This window comes from Akebia trifoliata, chromosome 8 (assembly GCF_017979445.1).
Source record: "Akebia trifoliata isolate Shusen 1 chromosome 8, ASM1797944v1, whole genome shotgun sequence".
In the NCBI taxonomy this organism is placed as follows: domain Eukaryota; kingdom Viridiplantae; phylum Streptophyta; class Magnoliopsida; order Ranunculales; family Lardizabalaceae; genus Akebia; species Akebia trifoliata.
In genome coordinates, this window is record NC_141382.1 from 33,021,729 (window position 1) to 33,045,828 (window position 24,100).

Here is a 24,100-nt window from a genome sequence, read left to right on the forward strand (position 1 = left end):
TTAAAGCATTGATAAATCCATGTCTGGGCTCCGCCGAAAGCAGGCCTTTTCTCCAAGGGGTACGTACTCCTTAAGCCGGAAGCAGGCAAAGCTTTATCCACATTGTTAGAAGCAGTAATGAAAGTTCTCACTTTCCATCTCATTTTAATATCAGTACAGGAACGAAATGAGTGTCCAGGTTCACTAGAAGAAGCAGTGGCACGTAAAACGGATGCCGGGCTGATCGCATCACTGAGAAAAAGTTTGATACCAAAAAACCTTTCGGCCAGTTTGACTTCAAGTCCCTCTGGAATTGAGTGCACTTCACCTCAGCATCCAGGATGATAAAGCATCGATCTAGCCCGTAGATTAGAAGCGTAGATAGAGACAAAGGCAGGGACAAGGGCAATGTAGGTAGGAGCATAGCTTATTGCATACCTAGATTGAGATGCTTACCAAACTGAGTAAGATTCAGTCCCAAGGTCGATGTAATTGAGTTGAAGGGCCACTCGGCGAAGCATCCTTTCTATCTCGAGAACCAGAAGCAGCACCACCATCTTGACCAGGTCCAGACCAGGAAGCTGAACCTCGTCTTTGTAGGCAATGATGAGCCAGCAAGTATAATAAATAATGGAGCGAAGACATATATTGTTGTTTCAGCAAATTACAATTATGAAACCATAGCTCAAAAGAAGAGGATTTCCGCCCTTTCAAGCAAGGTAGGTAAATATGGATGATAAATGACAGAACTCGGATCAACTCAGGCTCTGAAAGATAATATGAATATCCAAAAGTGAGAAATTGTGATAATTTATATCTACTCGATAAAATGACTATAAAATGGTGAGATCATTAGCGAGATCTAAGAGTGCGAGGGGGGGTCGAAACAAGAAAACAATAGCAGAAGCGGGTTGTGTCAGGCGAGGGCATCAGAGTTCAGTCTCAAAGGCTAACACAGCGTTTTAGCTGGTTCCTTGTTATAGTAAATAGTAGCACCAAGGTGAAGCTCCTGGATCCGTAGCTCGGTAAAAGAAAGAACTTAGCCTTGGTAAATCAACTCAAGATACTGACAAAGCTAGTAACAACGTGGATTTAAATGAACAAGCAAGAAGAACCAATTTGATTTCCCCTCTTTCTTCGTTTAGAAGAGTGTGAGGATCGGAATAAAGAAGCAAAAGGTGTTTAGGAAAGAAGAATAACAATAGCAAGTCGCCTTGACCCGGCAACCAAGTAAGAAACTGCACCAGAAAGCTCAACCCCTACTTCGCTAGTCAGAACGGAATATCCCCAGATTTCTGGCGGATCGCCCGACATGTTCTGCAGTTGCTTTAGCAGCATACCGAGAAAGACGAGACCCCCCTTTGAATTCCTCCAAACAACCTGCGGAGGCCCCAGTTTTTTTATTCCCCCTAGCATCCGTCACGGTAACAAAGGTATTATTGTGGATCGGTGGTAAATGGACAAAATCTTTTTTTACTCGTAAGCTACTGAAGGTAGGGATAATCGTCCAAGTCTTATTGTGAAACAAAAAAGCAGCCCCGCCACATCAGGCGGGTTAGTTCTTCTGTCGTTGCTGGGGAGCTCTTGGCAGGGAGACCGATGTATAAGTTGCTAAAACAAATGGGAGGGGAAGCCATTAAGTAGAATTCCGAAGAAAGATTGTTGGTAGCAGGTGGAGACATTTCTTTGGCCTCCTTTAAAAGGAAATGCGGGTAGGGTAGAGCTCGGCAGAGGAATCCAATGATTGGTAGGGTCCTGTCCTTAAGATTCAGATAAAAAAGATCCGACCCGAAAGCATCCTATAGCCGCCTTTTGGACATGGGATCCCAGGGACGGTGCGGTCAACCCACATCGTGATAGAAAGCGGAGAACAACGGGAAGCTAACCTCCCAAGAGCTCTTTTTAATAAACTGGGGATATGAGAAGGGCTCTCTCCCATGAGGTGAGGTAGCCGGGATCTCCGGTTTCAATAAAGACTGAGAGACTGAAGTTACAGCGCTGCACCCGGGCGTCCATTAGAAAATCCACTCGCTCGTGTTGTCGGAAAGACGGACAGAAAGAAACGAAGTGAGGGGTTTGGGTCGATGACTGGTAGGTGGGAGGGAGAATGAAGGCGTCTCGGTCTGATTGAATTGTCTGACTACATCCGTCAAGTCAGTCTTAAAGCAACTAACGGATGAATAAAGCACCTTCTTAAACCAGTCTGACACCGTATAGGGCACACCTCCTTCAACCTGTCTTAAACCTTCCGTCTTCCCTTCCAAAAGTCAGGCATGAATTTAGTGCTCTTTGACTCGGTTACTCGGCAAGAAGTACTACTCGCCAAGAAGAAAGCCAAGTAGAAGGAGCTCCTTAAGCGACATCATAAAGACACGTAAGGAGCTACATAACAAGAAGGAAGATAACACTCGTTTCAAAAAAGGCCCATTTTCGACATATACTAAACTAATTCAAAATTGGGGTTTATTCTGTATAATGTACCCCCGAGGACGTACTACTACACTTGGCCATCTAGGATCAATCCTTCCGGTCTTATCACTTCGACTTGTTAGCGTTCTGTTCTTGGAGCCTGTAGAAAGAAATACTTAGTCGCGGTAGTGCTATAAGTGTAATGCTTTGTTTTTTAAAAGAAAACTAGACTGCGCTCCTGCAATTCAATGATCTCTGTGACTTGGTTGTCAAGATCATGGGTGAGATGGTTCATGGAGGGCCCCATTCGTTTGAATTCTTCCACGACGTTCCTATCAACCTTGTCATCCCCCTTGCAGTAGGCTTTAACACTTTATAACACGCAAAAAAAACAAGAAAAGCTCGAATAAGTCAAGGCGGTTCGTTCGGACTTTTTTGGTCCCATTCCGAAGTCTTTTGCTCAACGAGCTTTGCGATAAGAGAGTTCCTATTGACTTGGTGATAAGGCTGAAGGCGCCTTAAGCGAGCCTTCAACTACTGGGCTCGTTCTTAGGGTTTTTTTTCTCTCTCGATCACCACGGTAGTTTACGCGGCAGCCGGGTCGGCTCTTTCAGAGCTGATGTCCTTTTCAGAAGCGAAATCCATTGATTGTCGCCCTGGGATTGAGCAAAGCCCTTTTTTTTCGTATGAAGGGTTCGTTTACACATGAGAAAAAGACACTCACGATTAGGATTGGATTTGGCGACTTTCATAGTTAGGGATGAGCTGACGACCATGCTACACACGTAGGTCTGCTTTGAGAATGGCCTACTGAGCCTGCCTTGAGTATAATTCCCTGAGCATTTTATTATTTCTTTTCCAAAAAAAGCCTATGAAAAATCATCATGTTAGATGAAACAGAACTTGGGAACTCTCTTAAGCCAGTTCAAGGAAGTGCCTTTTAGTCTTCCTGTTCGTCTCCATTAATGCTTCGCCAGTTATGAATGAAGGATAAGGGTCAATGTAATATGAGAGAATTAGAATAAGAGTTTTCTTGTCCCCCCCACTAGTTTAAAGGGGCTAGGGGGGACAGAACGACTGCAGCTAATTTAGCTCAATTACATCTCAATCTGATCTACGAGCACCCTTCCCTCTGCTCTGAAGCAGGACGGACTTTCAAGTCAAGCTACACTCTCTCTTTAAATGAGGGTCGATGTAATTGAGCTCCAATAGTACTCTTGGGTGAGGTAGGTTCAATGAAATCTTTGTCTTGCAGAGAGGTAGGGTCGATGTAATTGAGCTCCAGTTTCAGGGCAGGGCGTAAGGCAAGGGGATCTTGAAGAAAAGAGTTCCTGTCCGGCAAGCGAAGTAGAAAAAGTATGATTCTTGCTCTTCTCCGCTATTATCTGGGTTCAGTCAGTGAAACTCGCATTTAGGCTCGCGTAGTAAACTCCGCTCTTGCTCACTCTGTTGAATAGTTAAAAAAAAGGACCCCTTTATTGGTTTGGTGCATTTTTTAACGTCAACTGAATAAGTAGATCAGTAGTCCGCTAGTGGGCTTGGGGTATTTCTGGATGAGCTTGAAGCTTAGGGCTGTTTTAGGGCAGCATCCGGTGGAGAGGACTTCGGATACATGTCATTCTAGTCGGTGACTCCTTCTGTCAATGTATTTGTTTCTGTCACTGGCCATTCTGTCTAGTCAATCTTTCTGTCTCTCGGGACTCGATCGAGTCATTCTTGTGTGTACTTGTCATTCGTAATGGCTTTAGTCTATCTTTCAGGCACTCGGGACTTGACTTCTGGCTTTAGTCTATCTTTCTTGCTTTCGTCACTTGTCATTTAGGTACTATATGCATTTTTGAGCATGACACCGGTAGCCCTGCATAATACGATTGCGAGGACCCATAGCTCTATTTCAAAGTCCTATCCTCTATGCTACACTGCATTTCCAACACACTGGACCTTAGCTGTTCTAGCAAGGTCGATGTAATTGAGCTTCTAGCCTGAAGAGTCATGTATGAAAGAGTTGGCTTCTTCGTTACCTCGGGTTGGGATCTTCCCTTGATAGAAGAGATGGCTCCCGATCATAAGCCACAGGTTTCTCATGACTTGCATAAAAAATATTCCGGCTGGCCGGCCCTGTTTCGCTACAAGTTTCGATCTTGGCAAAGAAGTGTCATTTACCACCAGCACCAACTCAGATTGAAGACGGCTCTTCCTTGCTAGTCGCAGAGGCATCTGACTTTCCGCATCGCTTAAAAGCCCCAAGATGACTCAGCTGAGGGCTGCAATCTTCAGACGAGAAAAAAGCAGCTCTTACCTCTCTTCTGGCTGAATACAGAGATGTTTTTGCATGGTCTTATGCTGCCGGTCCCGATTCCTCCTTGGTGGAGTAGCACCGCTTGGTTGTACGGTCCGATGCCAAGCCGGTTAAGCAGGAATCGAGGAAAATGCATCCTTTATATATATATATATATATATATATATATATATATATATATATATTTCTTTTACTTTTCCTTCTATTTAAGTTTATGCATACAAATTTCTTGTTCAACAGACCCAGCCCGTCGAAAACTACCTAGGTCGGGATAACTTGAGCTCAACCCGAGTTTAGAAACTCAAGCTTGGGCTGAGCTTATGTGTACAATGAGTTAAGACTCAATGCTTGGGTTGTGGGCTCTGCCACTTGAGTTGAGCCAGGGTCTACCCTCCAATCTGATTAGGTTGCAGTCCTATATTTAACCAGATGTGGTTGTACTTGGATCGGCCTTAATACCTTCATTGGACCTAAAGTTGGTTAATACTACACTCCGACCTAACAGGCACAAATCTACCTATTTATATTGAGTCATGCTGGAGTGACCTCAATATTGGACCTCATATTGCACATCTTGATGTGAAAGTAGATAGGAATCATAGATGCTTTTTCACTCGTATCTTGAGGAAAAACATCTATGGTTCCCATACACTTTCACGTCAAGGTGTACGACGTGAAGTCCAATCTTGAGGACACTTCAGCATTAGTCATATATATATATATATGTGTGTGTGTGTGTGTGTGGATGCATACAATGTTTTTGTGACGCGGGTTTTGTCGGGCATTGTTAGACACTAGGCCAATCTGAATTTTTTTTAATATTTTGGCCTTACCATTGAGGGTTCATAATCCAGGGCTTAAACATTTTTTTTTCTTCGTTAATTTTTTTTTAAATTCTACTTTTTTACATTTTTTTTTTTTGGGCTTATCGTGGGTATCCCCACCCTTTGGGTGAGACTAATCCCATGGTCACACACACTGGTCCCCTCAAAAAGTCCTACGTGCAACTGGTTCAATCAAGGATCATTTGGACCTTGGAGGGTGGTCCCAAGGAAATCACAGCTTCATGGGGTTTCGAACACTTGACCTTTCTTTCCTAAGGAGCTTATCAAGGCCTAGCTTGCCAGGAGGCCAACCCCTCAAGTATCTATAACATCCCAGATTTTTAAACACGTATCTTGAGGAAATTCGTAGATCAATAAATAGAAGAATTTTTTTTTAAGTAAGAATTTTTTGAAACCGATTATACCATTAGATCTATATTGAAAAATTAATCGAAATAGACTATAAGATCGCAAAATTCGGAGTTTGGGACATAGACTTTTTAATTAAAACAAAACAAATTGAATAATGACCATTACATTATTTTAACATTATACATATTAAAATCCATGAAAATGTTAGAATTAATCCTCTATTTTCCACAATCTCTTCTTCTAAAATAAAATCCTAGCATCCATCCATCTTCAACCTAGGTTTTTATCTACTTAGAGGACCTGTTAGGTTTTAGTGTAGAAAAAAAAATCATTTAGTTCATTGCAAGCTTTGAGTAGAATAAAAAAAAATAGCCTTTCTGATCACATCTGATATTAAATCTTCAACCCAATTCAATTTTCTATGCTCTTCGGATGTTTTTCGACGTAAATTTAAGGAAATCAAGAAGGCGTAAAACGGAGAAGAAGGAATTAAATTTCATTAGTGGATTCCAACATTGATTAAGACAAATTCTCATGACACATTTATTTATATATACGTAATAAATAAAAATTAAGTATATCGTATGATTATGTATTTCTTATGTGTTTATTGATAAATAATGTGATATATGAATGTTTGGTAGATTTTGGTGATAAATCTCTAGTTGTTGTGATAATATTTGTGTTGAAACTGCATAAAATGTTCTTTTAGAAGATGAATGTGAAATTGAATAATCATGGGCACGTTTTGGAATGATGAATTGAGTAAGTAGGACTTAAGCCCTTGTATGAAAGACCCTCAAGAGAAATATTTCCTGTTTTGGAATAAAGAGTTTGACCGAGCTGTTGGAAAAATCGGTGATGATGGTAATGACCAAACTGATAAAAAAATTGATCATCATTGCATGCATTAATTATTTTGGAATGACTTGATTACTTGATGATAATATCGGTGTAACGTTGATTTTCCAACAAGCATTAGTTTATTGATTCTGTTGGAAAAACTTTTTATATAATGAGCATTGAGATTAGAGTTGAACAACACAGAATCATCAACGGAGATAGTTTATTTATATATTTTTTTGTTAGTTATTTAATCTCTTTAGGATTCAAATTTAGAATAGTTTTATTTTATTTTATTGTATTGGATTTGAATGTAATAATTACTCAAAGAGTATTACTACACTTGAAATTTTGATTGGATTATAAGATGATGATCTCCATTTTAATAAACATTAATTTCTATTTGTTTTAATTCTTTCTTTTTAGATATTTAGTTAATATGATTCAATGATTCTTGTTTCTTCTCGTACCCTTAAATTAAGATTTTGAATCAGGTCATGGATTGGATCAAAGGTTCGAAAATTTTAGGGTGTGACAATACCTATTTACATTGGTTTCACACATGTATAAAAGACTTGCAATATGAGTCTTGGAGCCATGAAAGGAAGGTCGGAAAAGTTTGCAATGCTTGCGTTGAATGATTTGTTCATACGTGTATGGTAAAGTTGTAATAGACCATAGGGTTGCATGAGATGGTTCCTGGCATGCGAGTAGCGTAGTTAGATGGTATGAATTACGTGGCATCATTTGTAAATTACATCATGGGTTTCAAATCTTCTCTAGTAAATGAGATTTTGTATTTTTAATTAAAATAATTAAATCTTTTAGAATTTAAATATTTATTATCTAAATAAAATAAAATTGTATAACTAGGAATTTTATAATCTACCTTACTTACCAAAAAAAAAAAAAAAATTATAATTATTTTCATATTCATATATACTAGAGGGTGACATGTGCAAACGATCTTGCATCGAAAGGGCTTATTTGTAATTTTTAAATATTAATTGAAGAATGGTATGAAAGATAATTAGTAAACACGATATTTTTGTCATTTTTAAAACTAACGCACATGAAATTAGAGATGTGCAATTAAAATTTTCTTGATTTTTGATCAAAATGATTATTATTATTATATTAAGTTTAAATGTTAAAGTTGGGGCATTTTTTAATTCAAATTTTAGGTTGAACCATTTCCACTCCACCTGCTCCCATTATTTTTAGTAAAAATAAATAAATAAATAATTATAAATCAAATTAAATAATTTATCTTGTTTGAGATAAATTGATTCATCCAAGACAACTTGATCTCATCCATGAATGAGACGAGATGTCAAATTGAGATAGTGTTGGGGTGCCAATAGAAACTCTCGTAGTTTTACAAGATTTTTATTTTTAGGGTTTAGGATTTTATAAGCATAATCTTAATTTGTAAACAACTCCCGAAAATCCTTGATTTTTCTTCTAAAATATCAATTGATATTTAACTTTTTCAAAGACATGCCATATTGTTCTCTAGGTTTGAAGGTTGGAGGTATAATGATCTTAAGTTGAACACAATGGGGAAAAAAAAACAGAGGGTTTTTGGATGAAACTTAAAGACAAGGGCAATTGTCATTTTCTGTTAGTCTAATAATAGAAAAAACCTAGGTCAAGAGATTGACGTCACCAAGACCCTAATTTCAAGCCGTGATTACTTGTAAATAACAAATACCATCATTCCACTGTAGGAAAAAAAAAAAAAAAAATCTTCTTTGCACTTTATACGAATGATTGTATTCTAAAAAGAAAATAGAAAATATTTCATTTTCTTTATTAAATTAGCTCCAATACCACCATTTTTCTTCTTTTATCATCACTCAAAAAATAAAATAAAATAAAATAAAATAAACAGAATGCACTCCATAATCATCATCATTTTATTCTTCTAACAACTGCACTCCATACAAATGACTGAGATCGAGAGGTGCCTATGTGCTTGTCAACACCACCAAGAACATAGGAACAAAGAAGGATGAAGGAGATATCGCAAAGACTACTGCTATTAGTAAGTAGTTGGGTTCAAATGATATAAGAAGCGTCCCTCCACTTACTTCTACTAAAACAAACAGGGACCCAAATTTCTCTTCAACTAATCTATCAATTATATGGATCCCAGGCAGGGTAGGTCCCTACTCCCTACCTAAGACATTTTCTTACCAAAAAAACTATAATTCCATGATTTTCTTTTCTTTTTGCTTCTCAAGGATTTGTTGGCCCTCAACTATTAAATGTTGGTGTTATGTCGAATTTTTTTTTTTTTTAATTTCATTTACGACTCAGATCTGGGAATCTATCCATCTTCCATAAAGGAGCCGAACGAAACCAAAGTTTCATGTTCGGTTTTGAATTAGAGATGTTAGGATTTGGTTGCAGAAAGTCTCCTAAGATTTTCATCTCCCAAACGTTTGTGCCACTCCGCTTTCCTTCTCTTTCCCCTTAGCAGGGCAAGAAAGTCCAGGTTAGAAGCTGAGCTGATTACAAACCATTCTTATCCACAGCTTTTAGGTTTTTGTAAAAATGAAATCTGCTAAAAAGAGTGTGCAATACATATACATATATATGGATTGGGTTCAAAACAAACACAAAGATAAACAAACATGGTCTTGTGGTTCCCCAGCGTTTCAAACCCAGAGTCAACAACAAACTTACCTCATGTCAATCAGTGATCTCCATCACCCATCAACACTGGCATTTGCATTACCTACCGCACGTCGAAGTTGTGTCAAGAAGTCCATCTGCCAACCAAAACAAGTTTCAAGACTGCAAAAGTGAAGAAAATAAGTGGATTAATTCCTGCTCCATTATCATTTTCACACCTGATGAGGAGGTCTTGAATGTCCCCATGCAGACGCACTAGCTCCCGAATACATCGTCGGTCTTTCTGATAGCAAGGAACAAAACAAGTTAAACCTGTCATAATAATATCATAATAGTAGTAAGTTAATATATAGCATTTATAATAAATATGATGCAAGGTGGAGAATATTGTGGTTGGTAATACATTAACCGTGAGTTCCTTTCTGAATATGGAAGATTTTGATTTGAGATGCAAGCATGCAATTGTGGTTCTCGCATTTTAGATCCCTAAAAGAATTTCTAGGTGTATCCATCGTTCAAAATTTTGTTACATTTCAGCAAAACATTGAATTCCAAGCACAACAAGGAATGTTTTGAGACCCTTTTGGTTTTTCTCTTGATTGAAGGTTGAAACATTGCCTCTTGAGGGAATTTTACAGCTCAGGTGCATCCACTAATTCTCGGTTACATAAACTAAAGAGTTGTGATCTAGAGAAAGAACCTATAAAAGTATGAATATGTAGGTTGACAAGAGAGGGCTTCGAATATGAGATTCTTAAGTTGAAGAAATTCGTTGCAAGAGAGTGAAATAAAAAATCTTGGTCCCCTTAGATGCCTTCTGGGAATTTAGGTTTCTAGGTCAAAAAGTGGCATCTTCATCTCCCAAAGAAAGTATGTTAAAGATCTTTTAAAGGAGACAGGAAAATTGGGTGTAAAACCAGCAAACACTCCTATGCCGACCAATCAAAAATTGGACACAAAAGAAGGTGAACCACTTGAAGACATTGGTAAGTTCTAGAGGTTAGCAAGGAGATTGAATTATCTATCAATCACACGTCCAGACATTGATTTCATTGTTAGTACCATTAGCTAATTCATGCATTCTCCAAGGACCAGCCATTTGGAGGCAGTTGAGATGATTCTTAGGTATTTGAAGTCCTCGCCAGGGGGTGGCATTCTCTTGAAGAATAATGGATAACTTCATATAAAAGCTTTCACAGCTGCAGACTAGGCAAGATATATCACTGACAGGCGATCTACCTTAGGTTATTGTACCCTCTTAGGTGGTAATCTTGTTACTTGGAGTAAAAAAGACTGTTGAAGCTAGGTCGAGCTGTGAAGCAGAGTATAGGGCAATGGCCCATAGTTCTTGTGAGATGATGTGGCTAAAACTCTTATGGAAGAGTTAGGCTTACTTGTTCAAGGGGAGATGAAGATTTATTGTGAGAATAAGGCAACCATTAGCATTGCTCATAATCCAATCCTCCACGATAGGGCCAAGCACGTCGAAGTGGATGAGCATTTCATTAGGGAGAAAGTATTATCCAAAGAAATTAGTGTTCCTTATGTGCGTACAGAAGATCAGATTGGAGATATCCTCACCAAGTCATTAGCAGAAAAAAGACATGGATTTACTTCGCAAGCTTTACATGACTGACATCTATGCTCCGCTTGAGGGAGGGTGTTGAAATGAGCGTATGATGTATGTATCATGGTGCTGCTGGTTGCACCATAGTTTTTTTCTTATTGAATATAAATACCAAAGAATGAATTGTTCACGGTGAACATATCGCATGAACAGTAACCACTCTCATTCTCTCTTTTTTCCTTACTTTTATACCTTTATGTGCTGAAATTCTACTGATGACCATAACAGATGTACATGGGTGCACTTGATGAAGACTAAAGATGCTATATATTCCATATTCAAAGATTTTCATGCAATGGTTCTTATTTTGGAAGAAAGATCAAAGTTCTTCATGTAAATGAAGGAGGAAAATATTCTAATGGAGACATGAAATAGTTCTGTTCTACACAAGGGATAAAACAATAGACCTCACGTTTTTCCATACCCTAACAAAATGGTATTGCAATACGAAAAAAAATTGTCATTTGTTGGAATTAGGGGCAGCCCTATTGATTGGCATGCACATTCCAAAACATTTCTAGTCTGAAAAAGTTTTTACTGCTTATTACATTATCAATCATAACCCCTCTAGCATCTTAAACTTCCAACCTCTTCCAACAATCTCTGACAATCCTTTATTAGGTCGTCAGTGTTTTTTCTGGTTCTTAAAGTTTTCAGGTTCATTTATTTGCTTATATTTTAGGTCATGCACACACTAAGATCAATCCTAAGGCATTGGAGTGTGTGTCCTTGGCTATTCTAGCTCCCAAAAGGGCTATAAGTGTTATCATCCACCTACTCGTCCTTGGTTTGTCATAATGTATATCACATTTTTTGATGATCAACATTACATCCCCACCCCTGATCGACAAACTATCAAGGGAAGTCGTTAGTTCTATCCACCAACCACGAGGCTCTTCCGGAGTCGTCTTCCTCACTCCCTTGGTCAATTATTACAGACTCTGTTATGGATGTTGTACAACCATGTTAGAGCCTAACCTGTTTAAGCACATCTACACCATGAAGGGAAAACAAGCCATTGTTTATATACAATGCAGCACCATTGAGGACCTAGTCATGCTTCAATAACTACACATCCGGTACCTCCAGCTCCCAATGTTCTTATTGCTTATCAATATCATAAAGGTAAATATATTTTTTCATCATTCCTTTGTAGCCACTATGTCTTCTATTTGCATCCCCTTCAATGTGAAAAAAGCTCTCTCCAATCCCTAGTGGAAAGAGACTATGGATGAGGAAATAGGAGTATTAAACAAGAACAACACCTGGGAGTTGGAACTATTATCGCAGGGGAAGAAATCCATTGGTTGTAAGTTGGTGCTTCCGGTGAAATATAAGTCAAATGGTTCAATTCCAAGTATAAGGCCAGGTTGGTCGTCAAAGGCCATGCACAGACTTATGACATAGACTATTAAGAGACCTTCGCCCCGGTTGCGAAGATGAATTCTATTCGTGTTCTCCTCTGGTTGGTTATGAATTTCTCTTGGGAGCTTCACCAACTAAATGTAAAGAATGTTTTCTTGCATAGTTATTTGCAGAAAGAAGTATTCATGGATACTCATCCAGGAGTCCTATTTCCAATGTTTATGGGAAAATGTCATGTCAAAAAGTGCCTATATGATCTCAAATGGTCTCCTGACCCTACTGTGATTTATGCATGGGAGCAAGAAGATGCTCAAATTGTGGAATGGATGTGGAATAGTATGGAGCCACAAATTAGTGCTAATTTTATGTTCTTGAACACAACTAAGCAGATATGGGAGCAGGTGAAGAATATGTATTCGGAATCTAATAATATCACTTGAATTTTTGAACTCACACAAAAGTATTTTTCTTTGTAACAAGATGACAAGACACCAAGAGCAGACTTTTGCAACCATAATGCATATACATGAGGAATTAAATCAATATCAGCCCATTACAAGTGATATCCAGAAGATGCAAAATAGAGGGAGGGTAGGTTGTTATTTTCACTCAAACCAGAGTATGAGGCTGTTACGTCTCAAATCTTGGGCAGCCAAGACCTCCCTTCTCTTACTAATATTTTCTCTCGACTTAAGAGAACCACGTTATCAGACAACAATAGTGGTGATGGCAGTAATTGATCAGCTTTAGTAGTTCCCAGAGATTGGGAAGGCCGTGGTCATGGTAATCATGATGGTCAAGGAGGTTGTGGTAGCAAAAGTGGTGATACAGATTCAAGGGGAGGCCGAGATGGAGGCCATGAAACCCTAAGTGATGCCCATACAATAGACGCTATTGGGATTTACTTGGTAGACCTGCTGGCCATCAGATTTCATCATCAATTCAGGATGATGCATATCATACACCTCTACTTCTACTCCTGCTGACCAAATTACAGAGTTTATTATTCTTTCCAGAAGAGTATAATAGGCTCATTGCTAGATCTTCTCAATCCCCGCCATCCTACTTTATTGCTACTTTAAGCCAGACAGGTATGAAATCCACTTTAATATAGCCCAGACAGTTATGAAATCCAATTGTATACTATCCATTTCAAATCCTTGAATCATTGGCTCTGATACCATGTAGAATAAGAGTTTAAGGAAAGAAGAACGGAGAAAACGTGGGAAGAGTCAAAGTAACCACAATCCTAACCATCAGCCCCATACATATATAGGGTCCCGTTCGGCAGCCCACATTAGGAATAGAACTAAAGAAGAATTTATAAAATGTTTCTATCTTAGCTAAAAAAAAAAGTAAAGAATAAGAAGAGAGGAGGGAATATATTATTTAAAAATTAAAAAAATAGAAAAATTAATGTGAGGAGTATCTTTAGCCAAAAGTGTATGCCTTTGAGCGCCTCTTGGTCTAAGGTGTAAATCTTAACTACTTTTATGTTTCAACCTTATGACTCAAGGTGTTTTTATTGAGCCTCATCTCGATGCGTGCCTCAATGCTAGGCCTATAAACATTGATTCTATCTTCTATCCCATGGAGAATTGATTTGGAGAGACGGATTCGTGTATCACATCCAACATGCAATTGGCCGTGTTCCGAGGGCAACCTTGCCCAACTTGCCTTACTATAGGATGAACTCCACAAAGTACGTGGAGTTGAAGAAGCAAATTGATGAGCTTCTACAAAAGGGTTCCTTAGAGAAAGCCCAAGTTCTTGTGTCGTGCCTACACTCTTCACACCAAAGAAGGATGGAACTTCGCAAAATGTGTGTGGATAGCAACACAAACAATAAAATCACGGTAAAATACTAGTTTTCCATACCAAGCTTGTATCAATCCTATCTTTAATGTGGAGGATCTCATTGCTTACCATGATTGTCATGATAGCACTTAAATATCCACTCCTAATTTGCCTCCTACTACAACTTCTGATGATATAGAAAATGTTTTAAATGAGAAAGTGATTTCTATTGCAAGTGGTGGCTATCGGAAGTTCCTAATGAAGTGGAAAGGTCATCCATTGTCAGAATGTACTTGGATTATAGCTAAAGAATTTCATCAACTTTACCCGGATGTGTATGAAGAATATAATGCCTTTAACTTGACGGGGTCAAGTTCTTTTAAGCCGGGGAGAGATGACAGGAATCCTAAAGAACCTTGGAAGACCTATTATAGGAGGAAGAAAACTAATAAACAAGCATTGATGTGGCATGAAGATGGGTATTGTGATGTTTCTTGAGTTTTTATGAGTTATTTCTTATTTATGGCAGTTAAGGGTATTTTGGTCTTTTTTACATTTTAGTTGTGAGGATCCAACAACTATTTTATATTTTTTTTAGTCTTATTTTATGTTCCTTTAAGGTTTCAAGGCGTTTGGTCTAGTTGTTAGGGAGTAATGGATCTTTTTTTGTTGTTTTTGTTTATTTTAGAGATCAAGGGCAAATCTGCAATTTTGCCCCTTAAGTATGGACACCCTAGCTATAAGTCCATATAAATAATCTCTTTTGTTCTCTTTTAAGAGGTCAATGAATAAAATCTAATTTTTGGCTGTCAAAGCAACCTTGGTGAGTGATTCCCAAACCCTAAAAGTGATTTCTAGGAACCCTAGAGTGATTCTAAGGCTTTTTTCTATCTATTTTCCCTTTCTCTATTATTGGTGAGAGACTTGTTATTGGCTGATTTATTGCTAAATAAATCAGGTTAACCAATTCCATAGTCGGTCTTGCATCAATGAGCCTTCCAGACTTATCCAAAGTCTTCAAAGTAGCGTGTGACGCATCCAGGGTTAATATAGGACAAGTATTGAATTAAGAGGTCCACCGAATTGCTTACTTCTGTGAGTAATTGAATGAGGCCAAACAAAAGTATTCAACCTGTGACAAGTCATTAGGATATATCCAAACAGTATGAGATTTGGCTAGACAAAAGAGAAATAGGATTATCACTACAGGAAACTTGAACTCTTCAAAGAAATGACTTAGCCAGAAGGTGTCAAATTGATTAAGCATGTTGCTAATATAATAGAGCTAAGTGGATGAGTAGCCTAACTAGGAAAGCGAAAATTACAAATAAGTACAACTGAATAAACCTATGAGTAGGAACAATAGGTTGATGGAAATTGTCTAGAATGTGAAATGAAGACTGCTAAAAGAATCAGTGAGGAGAAATGTCGAGCAAGTTGAAAGATCCAAAAGTATTGTGGTTCAGAGTGGAATGATGGAATAAGTTTTTCTCCAAAACTCCCACCTCAAATAGTTAGGATAAAGCTCCATTCATAATCTTCATATATATTTTGAAAAGCAAGTGAAGAGATTTTATAAATAAAAGATAGGATACAAACACAATTTATTTATGGGTTTGTGTGCCCTTACCACACCAATTTTGTACATTTACGTGTTTGTACCTAGGCCAATGCATGTCTATAGTAGCTACACAAATGTAGTCAAATAACAAATACATATTGTGGCCATGTAAAAGGAAACAACACAGTTGTAGAGATCACATACATATAAAAACTTGGAAAGTTTAACTCACCAGATAAATCTATGGATGGATCATTGTATGCATGCATGGCAGCTGCCCAACCTAAATAAGAGAAAGAAATCAGTAATTAATTTTTTTAATATAAATTTTATAGCACTTATTTTTTTCCTTTTTCTTATTACATTTTCTTATTGTTATTTTTATTTCTTTTATTTTAATTTTACTAATTTATTAAAGCTTAGATTCTTTTTCTTTCAGACAAGAAAGCTCTCCCTCATGGATGCAACAGTTGCCAGTGAAGAAGGGAAGAGAAACACTTTTCATTGACCCACCGAGTTGCCTCATAAGAGAAATTGGAGAATAATCTCAATGTCTGAGTGACAAAATTCAAAACCCCTAAATTATAGAGTGATCAGCACAGCATCTTGCATACAGTTATATAAGTCAGTAACTGTAGAAACAAGAAATAGAGAAAAACAGGGTGGTTCATTTAGTGGAATCATTGACTCAGATTCATTCAATCGAATCCTGCTGTGTATTAATATGATTAGGCACTTTTAAAAATCATTTCTTGTTCATATAGAGTGATAAACACGTGGAACTGTTTCAAGCTCCTAGCAGTTAAGATACATAAAGATTAGAGAGTCCAACATAGAACACAATGTAGACCCACCCCACAAAGTAATGAGTTATGACTTATTAGGATGTTTTTTTTTTAATCTTGGTATAACAAAATAGAGCGAAATGACATAATAATTGTGATGACTACAATATTTTTCTTCATAACTTTCATACGAACATAATCATAATCATGTCATTTATGCCTTATCCCAAATATTGGCTTTCGGCCATGCAACTCTCTCTTGAACCATATTTCATTGCAGTGCCCAAACAATCTCAGTCGACTTGATGAGGACATTTGAGTTGCACATTAGAGCATTGGAGCATAGAAGACCTTTCATAGTGGACTAACTAGTGTTTTTAAGGTATTGGGTATTCTTTTTATGTTTTATTAGTTATTGGGCTAGTGTTAGTGGACCTATGGAAGCCTATAAATTGGTTTTTAAGTGAAGGGTAGTTTACTTCTTGAATTATTAGGGTTAGGAGCAGATAGAGACCTAGAATGAACCCACAACATCTCAGAAGCAATATGGGCCATTGCACGATACTTACCTTCGGCACTAGAGCGGGTCACCACGTTTTGCTTCTTATTACGCCATATAACAAGATTTCCACCAACAAATGTGCAATAACCAGAGGTAGACTAGCAATCAAAACGGCTCCCAACCCAGTCAACATCAAAGTATCTAGAAATAATCAAGAGGGGGGATCGTACAAGAGACCTTTTTCAGGAGTACCTTTCAGATAGCGCAGAATACAACAAACAGCTTCCTAATGAGGATGTTGAGAGGCATGCATAAACTGATTGACTACTCCCACAACATAATTAATATACGGACGAGAAACTGTAAGATAGATGAGCTTGCTAACCAACCGTCTATACCTCCCAGTGTCCTAAAAAAACTTCTCTCTATTCAGCATCTAACTTGACAGTAGGATCCATGGGAGTATCAACTGGACGAGATTCCAGAGTGCCCATCTCATATAATAAGTCCAACACGTACTTGCGTTGGCACAGAGTGAGACCTTCCTTGGAACATGTAACCTCAATCCCAAGGAAGTAACAAAGAAGGCCTAAGTCCTTTGTGTGAAATTGAATACTCAAATGAGTCTTCTATTGGGCAATACTCACAGAGTCACTGCCAGTGACAATGATGTCATCCACATAAACAATAAGAATAATAGTAATAGTACCTGAGGTGGAATGACGAATAAATATAGAATCATCAGAGGTAGAACGATGAAACCCATATCGAAGTGCTACAGAGCTAAATTTGTCAAACCAAGCATGCAGAGACTGTTTTAGCCTATACAACACTTTTTTCAACATTCACACTATATGTTATTTCCCTTCAACAACATAACTTGAAGGCTGATCTATATACACTTCCTCTTGTAAATCTCCATGAAGAAATGCATTTTTGATGCCTAGTTGGTATAGTGGCCAGTTAGAACTTACTTGAACAGAGAGAAGAATTCTAACGGAGTTGAGTCGAGTAACAGGTGAAAACGTCTCACAATAATCTACACTATAAGTCTGTGTACCCTTTAGCCACCAATCGAGCCTTAAGTCGATCAATAGATACATCCAATTGATACTTCTTTATGCACACCCAACAACAACCAACAATGATTTTCCCAAAAAGAGAAGTGAGTTCCCATATCTGATTCTGATAAAGTGCACGCATCTCATCATCCATACCAAGTTTCTATCTAGAAAAAGTCAAAGCATAGCGATAAGAACTAGGGACAGAAACAATAGACAATGAAAATGCAAAGAAGTGAAAAGTAGATGAAAGACGATGAAAAGACACAAAATTTGATATAAGATGCTTAGTGTAAAAACAAATCTTTCTGCAATGCAATAGGTAGCGTAAAGGATTCGGGAGTCGTGGAAGGATGTGAGAGGTCTTTAGGAGAGTTAGGTGATAGTGTAGGAAGGTCCTCAGGAGAGTCAGGTGATGGTGTGGTTGTGGTTGGACCATATGACACAACTGGGTGATACTAAGAGCACTGATAAACCTACAAACGTGGAGGAAAGGACACTGGAAAATAGGCAAAACTAACTCCTCCTGACGAGAAGATACGAGATCATAATCAAACTGGCGACTCGAAGTAGAGAAGGGAAAGGACTCAAAAAAAGTAAGATCAACACTAGTATAATATCGACGTCTTACATGATCATAATGATAGCCGTTTTGAGTTCTAGAGTAGTCCAAGAAGACACTTAACAACACAAGGAGACAAGTTATCAAGACTAGTCCCAAGAATGTGGGTGAGGGAAACACACTCAAAGATGCAAAACAATAGGGAAAAGCTTGATATTAGGATATAACAAGGAAAAATTGAGTGACTACCCTAGATAGGTGTAGGTACCCGATTAATAAGGTAACAAACAATAAGAACTGCATATGTCCAATAAGGTTTGGGAACGTACATATTAAATAATAAGGTGCGAGTGACATCCAAATGATGATGAAACTTACGCTTGACAATACCATTCTGTTGGAAGATGTATCAGCAGATGCATTATAGGCATAGTCAGGACGTCCCCAATTGTCCTAGCAATAATCCTCGGTGTGCCTTGTCTTACCACAATAGTTGCATTTCCAATTGGATCTATCAGTACCATGGCCAGAGCTGGTACCACCACCACAAATCCCACGGGTTCCACCACAATTATCACTACAACCACCATTGCGAGTACCGCCGCATCTATTACGAGGAGTTCCACAAGTACCATCACTAGTGACTAAAGTAAATGACTCTTTAAGAGAAGGAGTTGGGTGCGTAAATGAGGCCCTCTGAAGCCGAGAATATGCATTCGCTGTAGTAGGAAGTCGTTCACTAACCAGAATCTGATCATTGAAAATCCTATACTCTAAGTTAAGATTAAAGACTAGACAACAACAATGCCACTTGAAACTCTTCCCGTTGACGTTTTTGAACTTCCAAATCAGTGCTCAGTAGTTGATAAAGTAACAACTCTTCCCACATACCTTTCAGATTACTGTAATGTTCATTCAGGGGTTTATCACCATGTTTGGTAGTGAACATGCGTTCAAACAATTTGAACATCCTAGTCACATTACTCTCTTGAGAGTATATCTCTATAAGAGAGCTCCAAATCTTCTTTGCAGTTTCAAGGAGTTGGACATTGGAAACGACAAATGGTTTGATGATTAACCAAAGCTAAGTTATAACCAATGAATTTTCACTCCACCAATCTTCGTAGATCTTGGAATCCTCAGAAAAAGGATCTTCAACAAAGTACTTCGCTTTCTTCTTAGCTCGTAAGAACACCTTTATAGCATAAGACCAAGAGTGATAATTATTTCCATACAGCCATACAAATCTGCTTGGTCAAATCATCACTTGAAGAGCTATGCTCATTCATAAGGACAACTACGAAGAGGAGCTAATACACGAGGGAGGCAACAACCAGTGTAAAAAAAAAAAACACCGCAATAAAACCTTCTAAAAGGTCTGAAAAACAGCACCACAAGGCCTCAAAAAGCAATCGCAACCATCCACGAGCACACAACCACGCTCTAGATACATATATAGGGTTTATCTTGCATCACCACAACGAACCAAAGTTCGTTTCACCACAAAACTGCAAAAAAAGTTCAATTGCAGAAATAAGGGTTTAAACCCCCCACCCAAAAAATATATATATATATATAGGAGAAAAGGAGGAAGAAAACTCTGCTCTAAAACCAAGTTAAAAATCAAAGCAGCCTAGAGGAAAAAGAAGAGAAGGAGAACGAGGAGATTGGAGGGCGGGGGGGGAGAGAAGAGACGAGCACACCAACAGTAGGGTTTGGCCTCTCCTCTATTATATTAATTAACTAATAATCCAAAAATAGTAGGTGGGGCCCACCCCATTACATAAAAGACCCATAGGGGTTGTCGCATATGGTAAAAGGCCCATAGGGCTGTCGCACAAGCATAAAAGCAGTTCTAGGGGCTGTTGCACACTAAGAAAAACCAGAAACTCAACACTTCCTAATCTTCATCTCTTTCTCTTCCCATCTTCTTCAATCTGTTCTAATTTACAGTTGAAATTTCTGCCTCATCCCTAAACATACCCTTAAATCTTGCTGCCAATCGAAACGGCCCTAGTGAACCTTGTTCCCATGCCAAATACCTAGTTGAACCTATCCTAGGCCTAGATCTCAAAGCTGAAACTTATTCCAGTCCCTCCTAATCACTGCTCAACGTATTCCAACCCCTTTAAATCCTGCTGCAATATTGTTTTTATACCCTCAACTCTGCTGAATTTATTTCAGCATCTTTAAATTTCCTAACCCTATTTTTCAACAGCTTAAACCCTTCCAAATCACTGCAACTGCAGTACAACCTCTTGCAGTCCTAAAATCAGCTGCCGGACCCCTTCTAAAACCATGCAAACCCCTTGCTGAACCTGGATCTGCATTCCTATATCCTAACTGAACACAAATTTGCCCCTCTAAACCCAAACCCTAGATTTGTTAGACGTCGTAACACTCACATTTCAGCACATTTTCTTTTGTTGTTTTGTGAAGAAATATAGTTGCTTTTCTTAGTGCATTCAAACACCTTTTACTTAACCACTTGAGCCTAGACCTTTTACTTGAAATCCTTGAAATGACTAAGAGAATTTTGATTGACTTGGTGATTAGACTTTAAACTAGTGGAAGACCAATCTTCCATTGGCATTCCTTCATTCAAACACTTGAGGGTTTATTACTGTAGGATTCTGAGTTGCCTTAGGACCTAGTTTAATTGTTTACTAAATTTTCTAAATAAGTTTAGGTTGCATTAGCATTTAATTTACTTTAGAATTATTTTCTAGTAATTTGCTTGACATCAGATTCATCATTCTAGTTTACTCATCACCATCCTATTCCTAGTCTTAACTCAATATTTTGTCTTTACTAGTCTTAATCCTCATTTCTTTTATAAAGACCAGGAAATTACTCATTGGGTAACAATACCCAGTAAAATATCTACTTCATGATAATGATATTGAGTTAAGGGTGTTATACTATTGGTAAACTCATCCTAGCTATAGTTGATAGAATCAATATGAGTTTTAGAAGAGAAAATCCTTAAACGTGCAAGTACTTAAAATGTACTTTGATGGCTATTTTAATCTAAAGATCAATTACCAAGAATTATTGTACCACATTTCACTAAGGCAACTTTGTGAGGTTATCAATGGTACATTTGGTTTAGTAATTCCATCCAAGAAAGCAATAGTAACTTCCCAAACAAAACATAGATGCATACATACGGTCGTTCAAAAGCTGAGCAGCCTCACTGCTACAACACCCATCAAGGGCAATTAACCTTGGATGCGGTTTCTCATTCAGAAGATTGCTGCTACCTGCCTCTCCATGATCAATGACAGGAACATTTCTTGGAGAAACAACTTGACTCTTGTCTCCATCATTCCCATAAGGGTTGATTGTTCTTTCAAATCGATCTGCCAATTAAAATAGCATCAGTTTAACATATGAACTATAAAATATGAGGTGCCTAAAAATTTGACATGCCATTGTGGGGCCTGCAAGATATTAGAACTTGGGTTGATTTTTAGTAGGATGATCTCCTATAATAAAAAAATAAAAAAATAAAATCAGCCCATTATAGGCTTTCTTCAAGATTTAAAATTAAAAAAAAAACCTCCTGCTGCCCCTAAGGCTGGGAACACACACCACCCTACATCCCTAACTCCCCATAATTCCCCAATCGCCTTGTCATTCACTACATCCAACTCGGATTCCTAAAAAACTACAAACATCGACTTAGCAGCCCGAATCATAGATGTTACCACTGCCCTCTTCCTTTTATTATTCAGCCCTCTAGTATTCCATGAGAAGAATTTAATTGACATTTGTGGCTAAACTTCTATGCCCTAGCCTCTCTCCCAGAGACGATCTAACTAGAAACTCAATCAAATTCATTTTTCCTTCCTTAGCGTCAATTTCTAGATAAATAGATATTTACTGTGAAGGTTTTCTCTGATCTCATTGGTATTTTTCATTCCCAACAAGCAAGAAGCAAGGCACTTTTAGATGGCTAGAGATGATGTGGGGAAAGATCCCTCCCTAGCCATAATAGGCTTTCTTCAAGATCCCAAAAAAAAAAAAAAAGGAAAAAAAACAAACCTTGGTTTTTCTTATCTAATAATCAAAATTCATCTTCAACTCATTTTTTCCTTGTATATAAAGATAAGTTCACAATTCTAAAATATTCAAACTTGATTCCTACTCAAAATAAAATTGTTCAAGTAGCTGATATGTTTCCAACACTATTTAACAATTCCAACATTAAATTGTAGCTTAAATCATGCCCTTAGTCTCATTACCAATCTTCGACCACTTTTTGTGGTACTATACAATACAACAAACCCTTGAAAAACTTATACAAAAAAATTCAACTATATGAGAGAAGCATGTTTATTAAAACTGACTACATTATCAGATCTTCCCCCTAAAACTAGAATTTTTACAAAACAACTTACATCGATATATCGATAAAACAAACTTCAGTTCCTTAATTCCCATTCAAAAATGAAACTGTTCAAAACCCTATTATTAGTAACCCAACACTCAAAAAAAAAAGTAACCCAACACACACACAAAAAATAATAATAATAATAATAAAACTAACTTAAATCATGGTGCAAATCTTTGAGCATATATATATTTATGATTTTATTGTTCTAATCGGGTCTTCTTATTGGTGCCTTATTGAGTGAAATCCAGCAGACATTTAAAAAAAATAAAAAAATAAAAAATATCTCGACAAAGACTTTGTTGTGAAAAGAGCTCAGAATATTACATTTTTCTTATGGAAAGCCCATTTTAAGACGTTAATATCAACATGAACACATTTCAGAACCAGTTAAAATGTTCAAGAGATAAACATAGAGCTCAGAATAATCTTTATTGGTCTTACCTCCGGATTTTCGTCTGTTGAGAAGACGATTCCTGAATGCAAAGAGAGGGAACACCAACATGAGTTTTACAAAACTTACTGTTAATAGATCTGAAGAAATTGAATCTATAAATCCATAGTAAAATCGAATACACATAGAAACTGAGAGAGAAAATTGAATTAATAGAACGACAGATGTGTGTTTGTGTTTGTAACCTCTGATTTGGAGGGGCATATCGCCTCACGGTATTTGTGTTGGATTCCGCCGAGTTTTCGATCATCTCTTCTTCTCTGAAAGAGAGAGAGAGGAGAGAGGAGATTTGGATTTTCTTCTCGCCAATAGTTTTAAGGGTAATTATAAAAGCGCCCCACGAATTAATAAGGGCAACCCACACCATAGGGTGGTTTTATAATTATCCTAGTGTCAAACTCGATAACTCAATTTGACTAAAGAAACTTAAGATTGACTTGGCCAATTCAATTGAAGTATCTTTATTGCCTTCTCTCTTCGACCTTTTCTAATAGGCTAATGACTTGTTTACTCGAAAATTTTCACTTGATTTGTACTCAGATGATGTGGCGAGGGCATAAAATTGTTAAACATTTCCTTATGTATCATGGAGAAAAAGATATATAGTTCTATGCCCTTGCCACG

The 24,100-nt window shown here is 37.6% G+C and overlaps 1 protein-coding gene across 1 annotated transcript; it reads right to left on the reverse strand.

Moving 5' to 3' along the window:
• Positions 1–9,267: 9,267 nt before the first annotated feature.
• LOC147396551 (uncharacterized) lies at positions 9,268–23,806 on the reverse strand. Its single transcript, XM_086451362.1, has 6 exons — positions 23,662–23,806; positions 23,467–23,498; positions 21,797–21,988; positions 15,949–15,999; positions 9,585–9,649; positions 9,268–9,503 (listed from the first exon to the last, which is right to left on the reverse strand). Exons 1-6 carry the CDS (start codon positions 23,724–23,726, stop codon positions 9,441–9,443), a joined length of 468 nt encoding a protein of 155 aa, XP_086307488.1. The 5' UTR covers positions 23,727–23,806; the 3' UTR covers positions 9,268–9,440.
• Between the last annotated feature and the right edge of the window lie 294 nt (positions 23,807–24,100).

What these genes read in the sequence shown, in the direction of transcription:
- LOC147396551 (XM_086451362.1), bottom strand. Translation starts at nt 23,726, where the DNA reads ATGATCGAAAACTCGGCGGAATCCAACACAAATACCGTGAGGCGATAT. An exon ending in TATGCCCCTCCAAATCAGAG is followed by an intron (nt 23,499 to 23,661) that starts GTTACAAACACA and finishes CTTTGCATTCAG; the next exon opens with GAATCGTCTTCTCAACAGAC. An exon ending in CAACAGACGAAAATCCGGAG is followed by an intron (nt 21,989 to 23,466) that starts GTAAGACCAATA and finishes TTTAATTGGCAG; the next exon opens with ATCGATTTGAAAGAACAATC.